Here is a 7,653-nt window from a genome sequence, read left to right on the forward strand (position 1 = left end):
AGGTTACAAGAATTTAAGTACAACTTGAGGCCACATTCTGCCAACCAAAACTATAAGAAATGAAAGCCACTTCTGCCATTTTTTTAGGCTACCAACTTGTAGCAGTAATAAAACATAATAAGGCACTTTAATAATAATTTTTGCAATATTAAAATGCTCTTTAACCCAACAATTTTCATTGTATGAATAGAGGGTTATATATTATTATTATTATTATTATTTTAAATATGAAGGGTTATTTATAATTGAGTCGTATTACGTTGAGATGTAATGTAAATTTAACTAAAAATAAGTAAGAGGGACAGAAATAGGAATAGCGCAAAGTGGAGCCAGCGAAGGAAAATTCAAGTGGGAAGCGGTCGCACCCATATAGATTTTCCTGCCATCTTATCTTTAAAAAGTTTTATCTCCTCTGTCATCTACTCCTATTTTCCCTTAGAACAAAACCCAGTTTATCAAGTGTCTTTCAAATGCAACACAATTTCTGATAATCCCCTTGGATATCCATCATGTCTTGTATTTACAGCTCACTCTGCGCAACCTCAATTTCCTCTAAATCTCCATTTCCTTTTCGCTCTAATTTCAAGCCCAAAATCTGTTGTTCTGTTGGAGGTATAGTTACACGCGCTTTCACTTTCTAATGCAACTTGTTTCACTTGTGATTTCCTAATTTTGACTTGCTAATTGCTCCTCTGATTTCACCAGATTCAACGCGTTTTTCAATATTTTCTTTATGTATTGTCCAGTAATTTCTCTGAATGTTTTCTATTATTTTAAGCTTATTATTAAGTTATACCTTGGTTGGGCTTTTGGCTAAGTTAGGGCTTATGATGGAGGGCATTGCTGGCTTCAAACTTGGTTATGATCAATTCACTGAAGCTGGAAAAAACCTATTTGTTCTTTAGGCAAATTAACATAGGTTTGTTTGTCTTGTTTTGACTTGACACAGAGTTTAAGAAATTAAAAAAAGACTTTTGAATCATAAATATGTAGAATATACCAAAATGCCCTTTAATCTTACGGTCTTAAACATGCCCTGTGGAAAGTTGGAAATAAAGAGTTGCCAAAAAATGAAAGAGACATTCTTTTTGAAATGTACTAAAAAAGAAAGTAAGACAAACAAATTGAAACGAAGGGAGTATTAGTTACCTAGAAATTTCTCACTACATTATTTTTTACTTGGCATTTATTCCTCCTATCTTCCCTTCTTTTTGTCGTCTTTCAAAACATATCACTTTAGTTTCCTGCTTTTTTCTGTTAAGCAGAAAATTTGACAACTAAGAAATTTTTTGAAGTAGCCTAAGATGGTTTGTCCCAGTCTTATGTTTACTTCTAAATGCGTCTGTTCATAGATGTGATGCAATGATAATTTTGTAAGGGCTAGCAAGATACTGGGTAAAGCTAAATAGCTCGCGCATAGTTGTCTCAAAGACATATAATCTCTCCCAAGGAGTTTGGTCTCAGCTAAGAACAGAAAACAATGGAAACAAATGATTCGTATAGGCAATACCAATTAGATGGAATTAAGACTTAGTTGTGATGTTACAGTTAAAATAAGTTCAGTGTTTGTCAGAGATTATTTTTAGTGCAGGGATAATTGAGAGATTGGAGATGAAGAATCTCTGATTTGCCATAAAAGGCAAACTATTTAGCACTGGAATGAACGTGCCCGAATTGAGCAAATGGAAACTGAGGATTCTTACTGCCTATTATTATTTGTTGTCTTTGCATCTTTTCTTGACCCGAGGGTCTATCACAAACAGCCTCCAGGTAGGGGTAAAGTCTGCGCACACTCTACCCTCCCCAGGCCCCCACCTGGTGGGATTATACTGGGTATGTTGTTGTTATTGTTGGAAACTGAGGATTCTAATAGCAAAGGCCCTTATAATTTGGGATTGTGTAGTTGAGGAATTTTTTTTTTGAATTCCAGTTAAACAACGAAACCTAAGACTAGTCTTATGCAACCAAGGAAAAATAATCACATGTGGAGCAAACAATGGCATAAATGAAGCTACTACAAAAAAGTTAAAAAGAAGATCTCAAAGTTTATGCCTTTAATATAAATAAATAATAAACAAAGTATAATTCCACAAAAGAAAAAATCTAATCTGGTACTTGTTCTCTACTAAATTCAAGGATATAGGGGTTTTTCATTTAAATTTAAGTGCCATTATGTGGTGGTCTATACAATACTCCCTCCGTTTTTTTAATCTACTTGATAAAAGAAATCTTCCCTCCGTTTCATTTTATGTGTATTACTTTCATTTTTACTGTTAAAAAACGAATGCTTTCCATATTTAATAACTTTTGATTTCCAATATTCCCATTTTACCCACAATGACACTCCCTTATAGGAATGACTTGCCATGTTTAAGACCATACCATCCAAATGATATTTTACCTTATACACGTCTTTACTAAGAAAAACAGATTCAAAAATCTTCTTTACATTCATTACTGTTGTGCCTAGTCAAACTAAGACACATAAAAGAAATGGAGGGAGTAATATTTTAAATAGCATGAACTTTCTAATATTCTTAATAAAACCATAAGTTTATAGTATTTCAAACAACTCGAAATAATGGTAAGTTTGATTGGCAAACGAAGTTGAAGAATGAAAAATATGATGGTGGAAAGAAGAAAAGGAGATAACAAGAAAATAGGAAATATATAGAGATATTGATTCGAAAGAGAAGGGTGATTTAATTAAAATAATAAGGAGAAAATGGGCCCAAAGAGCTTATGTTAGATATAACGACCATGGGACTATCACAAAGTGAGAGTTAATGGGAAAATGCTAAGAAAATTAGTTTGAAGGGAAAATGTCTAGGTAACCAATAGTTTAAGGGACTAAAGTGCATTATAGCCTATTCTCTTTGGTTGATAGACATAAAGAAGTATTGCGTACACATCTAAAGCTTCTTGTTCCATATTTTTGTCAACTCAACGAGAATTGAGCATAAATCTTCATCACCCAATATTTTGGGTACTCTTTTCTATAACAAGCTAAATGAATGAGCAAATATCCTGTTCTCGGACATTAAGCTATTGAAGATAAACCTACATATTCTTTAGATTGTCCTTGCTGCTGATACTGTGGCTAGTGTCTTTTGTGTACTTGTGTTATTCTAGCGTGAGTTAGGTTTATTGTGCTTATCTGTCATGATTTGAAGCCTTCTTGATTTTCCCATTTTGTCAAATAGATTTCTATTCTATTTTCTACATGGTCATGTGAGTGATGCTCCTTTTAATTTCACAGGAACTGTTGCTGAACCAAAAGCTATAAATGCAACCGAACCTTTGTTGCTTGATGCTGTTCGGGGTAAAGAAGTAGAAAGGCCTCCTGTTTGGCTTATGAGACAAGCAGGGAGGTACATGAAGGCAGGTTTATAGTTCAATTTAACTTTGAGTATATCCTGAACTTCTGATCTGAAATAATTTTAACTGCATTCTGTGTTACAAATTTGACTTACTCATGTTATTGGGTCTGCATGATATGATGTGTTTTGTTAAAGAGAATACTTCGCGTAAATGGCTATGAATAGGCAACTCAAACATTGTCTTAGGGATAAGACATTAATTCTCTTACACCTACTAATTGATGTACCTGAGATGCATTTCCATTACTGAGCAGCTGCTTGCACGAGGATGGAATGACTAATTCTTTCTACTTTGTTTGAAAGTATGAGAAAAAAGGTCGGTGAAAAGAAGAGTTTGGAACTTGTAAATCCTATTTGTTGGATGTTTCAACGCACTTCAAGTAGGAATAGATGGCTTTTCAGGGATCGTAAAGCTTGAGAAATTTCGATGCTCAAGTTCTGCTGCGTTGGTTTTTTGATTCTATGAAGAATTTTATGGCTTTGATTAGGTGGATTTATTTTGACTCGTGTTTGATTTTTCAGATCTTTGTATTTTGCATCTTATTATTCAGCATTTCTTTTGTGTAGAGTTATCAAATCTTATGTGAGAAACACCCATCCTTTCGTGAGAGATCAGAAAATGTAGATCTTGTGGTAGAGATTTCTCTACAGCCATGGAAAGTATTCCAGCCTGATGGGGTAAGAAACATTGCAGTCCTATCTTAGCATGTGTCTGTATATTGTTCGGTATTTCATTATTTTTACTTTTGAAGCAGAATCCCCATCTTTTGATGTTTTTATTCACAAGCTAGCGTTCTTGGCTCTACTGTTGATTATTGGTTTGCTTCTAATGTTTTTTCTCATGTTGGCAGGTCATTTTGTTTTCAGATATTCTTACTCCTCTCTCTGGAATGAACATCCCTTTTGACATTATAAAGGGGAAGGGTCCTATCATATTTGATCCACCAACAACACTTACTGATGTTGAGAAAGTTAGAGAATTCATTCCTGCAGAATCAGTTCCATATGTTGGAGAAGCATTAACAATTTTACGGAAAGAGGTCTGGTTTTCGTGTCTATTTTGTTACTCTGGAGGTTATTTGTTAAGAAACAGTTCCCCTCTCTTTTATGTAAACGAACTTAAACTGTACCATACCCATGTTTTGTTTATATTTTATGATATTATAGACACCTGCACTGCACATACAAACTGTGATTAGTTTAGAGTCTCCTGATGGAAAGATTCAACATTTCTGCTAGCTCCTTCTGTTATGAAATCCTTGCAAAAGTTTATTTCATCCATTAATGCACTTGATATGGAGTTTAAGATGTAGTGAATTATATATTGACTAGCGATAGTATTGATAAAAAAAAATAGTACTTGTTTAGTGTAAGCGGAATAAAGTATCAAGAATTGATTGAAAAATTAATTTGATAGAGAACACATTATATCAGATTTATTGAATTCTTAAAAGTTGTGAAAGTTGTATATAATTGAATAGTGTCGACCCTTCTGGGACACCCTGAACTGGAAAAATGCCATAAAATTGTAATGGAGTAAAAAACAACTTCAGGGCTGTGCTTAAATTCAACAATGCTAACACTGTTATTGCTGTTACTAACTTACTATCACCCGTTGTGCTATCATGTTAATTGTTTTGGAATTTATCTTTGCTATGGCAGGTCAATAATCAAGCAGCAGTTCTGGGTTTCGTTGGGGCACCATTTACCTTGGCATCATATGTGGTTGAAGGTGGTTCCTCTAAGAACTTCACAAAAATTAAGAGATTAGCTTTTGCGGAGCCCAAGGTAATTTACTGATGTTGCTCTATGCTACTAAGCCCTAGGGTGACAATCATAGTTCGTTAATTAATTGGATCATATTATGTTTCCAAAGCTGATCTTTTGGTTGAATCTTATTCTCCCTTGTCCTTCTATATTAGGAAAGACCAAGAAATGTTGATGGATATTTCACATTCAGTTAGATTTAGATTTAGGGCGCGATTTAAGTCAACCAACCATCTATTGTTTGGAGTTTAATCTCAAAAGCAGTTTCAATTTTGGATTGGGGTAGATCCTGATCCTATTTGCTGTTATGTTTTTTTTGGTTGAGGAATAGGGAGGGGGTAGATATTTGGAGGCTTTCACTGCTGATTTGATAACTGATGTACTCAATCGGTCGCAGGAGCGTATTTCCTTCTGCTTTTTTCTTTTTCTTCTTTTCTTTTTAATTGCGAAAGGTAGGGTGAGGGGTTGTTCCATTACCACCCAAAATAAATCGCCTGAGGTCGGTTTCTAAAGAGGGGTAATGTATTCTTGTGTTCTTTCCCATTCTGTAGTTTCCACCTCGCATTTCTATGGGTTGGCAAGCTGCCACTCAGCTTCTTAAAGTTTGAGAAAAGTGGCAATTCATTGCTTATTTTGCCAAAGGACAGTCAATGTACCCTGTCGCCCCTGCAAACTCACCAGGTGAAGAATGCAGACCCCATTCATCGAGCTTGTAAACAAGTAAATGCATTAGGAAATTCACCAGAAGGAAATAAGAATAAACAAAGAAAATTACAAGACACTTTCTTGTGTCAACCATTCTCTTGTCAGAAAGCACTAAATATGGAGGTTATATTCTACTTGAACCCAAACTAAAAAATAATAGAAGGCGTGGAGCACATTCTATCTTTGGGCAAATAAGTTTTTATTCCTAGAATGTTAACTGAATTTGATAAGTGATGGAAATGAGGAGCAGCAGGGGGAAGTCACAAATCTATGTAAGCTCTATGGTGAAGGGATAATTTCCATGCTTGGGCTTTAGGTTTGTTCTTGTATGCAACTGCGAGAAGTGGAAATTTTTGGTAAAGCTAAGCTCAGGGCTCTTTTATTTCTCTAGTTGCTCGTTGTCTGTTTTAGATGGTGAAAGTTGAAGATTTTAGTTGCTTCATTTCTTTTAAATTCTGCTGAAAGCCAACGACAGCAGTACATGTAGATTTTTTTTTGCAATAATGGGCTGCAATATTTAAACCTGAGGAGGGTGAATACCTTTTTTATGGATACCTAGCTGTTTGCCTGTTCTAGCAAATTAGCCTTTTTCTGTTGAGGATTTTCTTAACGTGTTAAAACAACCCTGCACATCCATCCTCCACACCACCCCGCCAAGGTAAAGAAAAAGAGACATGATATACATGTTCAGTACGCACACAGTATCTCTCCATTCATGAGGTTATATCAATGAAAACATGGATTATACTAATTATTCCAGGAACAAGATAAACTACCTGTATCAATTCAGTTTTTAAACATTTTGTCACTAGCTTATGATCTGCCAATTTATGTTTTAATGTTTTCAACTTTGTTGCTACACAGATCCTTCATTCACTGCTTCAAAAATTTGCAACCTCAATGACTAAATATATCCGTTACCAAGCTGACAATGGAGCTCAAGCAGTTCAGATCTTTGATTCATGGGCCACAGAGCTAAGCCCAGTCGATTTTGAGGAGTTCAGTCTGCCATACTTAAAGCAAATAGTTGATGCAGTGAAACTAACCCATCCTGATCTCCCCTTGATTCTTTATGCAAGTGGATCAGGTGGCTTGCTGGAGAGACTACTCTTGACAGGAGTAGATGTAGTCAGTTTGGACTGGACAGTTGATATGGCTGATGGTAGGAGACGACTGGGTCCTAATGTGGCTATACAAGGTAATGTGGATCCTGGAGTGCTTTTTGGCTCCAAGGAATTTATTACCAACCGGATAAACGATACAGTGAAGAAAGCTGGTAAAGGGAAACATATTTTGAACCTTGGACATGGCATTAAAGTTGGTACACCTGAGGAAAATGTTGCTCATTTCTTTGAGGTTGCCAAAGGTCTTAGGTATTAGAAACTGATTAAATAATTATCAATGTTAACCTGTTCCTTATTTTCCACGAGGTCTATCATTCTTCTGCTCATTTTTTTCTTTTGTATCTAGTGCATCCTATGAACGGGGAAACAAATATATCCAGAGCATTTTTGTTGGAATGTGCTTTTTAAATCTATTTGAAACTGAAGATGAAGCTAGGTTTTCTCATTGTGTTTCAGAGGGTAGATATTGACTGAAAGTTGTCTAGTTCAACTTTGATAAAGCTTGAAAGTTGAACTCACCGAACTTTTTGTTTGTTGGTTGCGGCTGCATTTTCTCTTTTTTTCTTCTCTCCGTCTCTCTGGTTTGCTTGGCCCCTGTTGCATGCATGCATTTGGGACTGGTAAGCACGAGTCCTGACATGAAAAATGTATTGGTGTATTGTTCATTATATTTTTTA

General features: G+C 35.4%; 1 protein-coding gene across 1 annotated transcript; it reads left to right on the top strand.

Annotated features, from left to right (window-relative positions):
- The first annotated feature begins 326 nt into the window (after positions 1-326).
- LOC132638107 (uroporphyrinogen decarboxylase, chloroplastic) lies at positions 327-7,372 on the top strand. The gene is made up of 6 exons (XM_060355093.1): positions 327-612; positions 3,260-3,381; positions 3,948-4,058; positions 4,232-4,420; positions 5,043-5,168; positions 6,717-7,372. The coding sequence occupies exons 1-6, from the start codon at positions 510-512 to the stop codon at positions 7,230-7,232; spliced, it is 1,167 nt and encodes a 388-aa protein (XP_060211076.1). The 5' UTR covers positions 327-509; the 3' UTR covers positions 7,233-7,372.
- Positions 7,373-7,653: the final 281 nt, after the last annotated feature.

The sequence above is a fragment of the Lycium barbarum genome, chromosome 1 (genome assembly GCF_019175385.1).
Source record: "Lycium barbarum isolate Lr01 chromosome 1, ASM1917538v2, whole genome shotgun sequence".
NCBI classification, from domain to species: Eukaryota; Viridiplantae; Streptophyta; class Magnoliopsida; order Solanales; family Solanaceae; genus Lycium; species Lycium barbarum.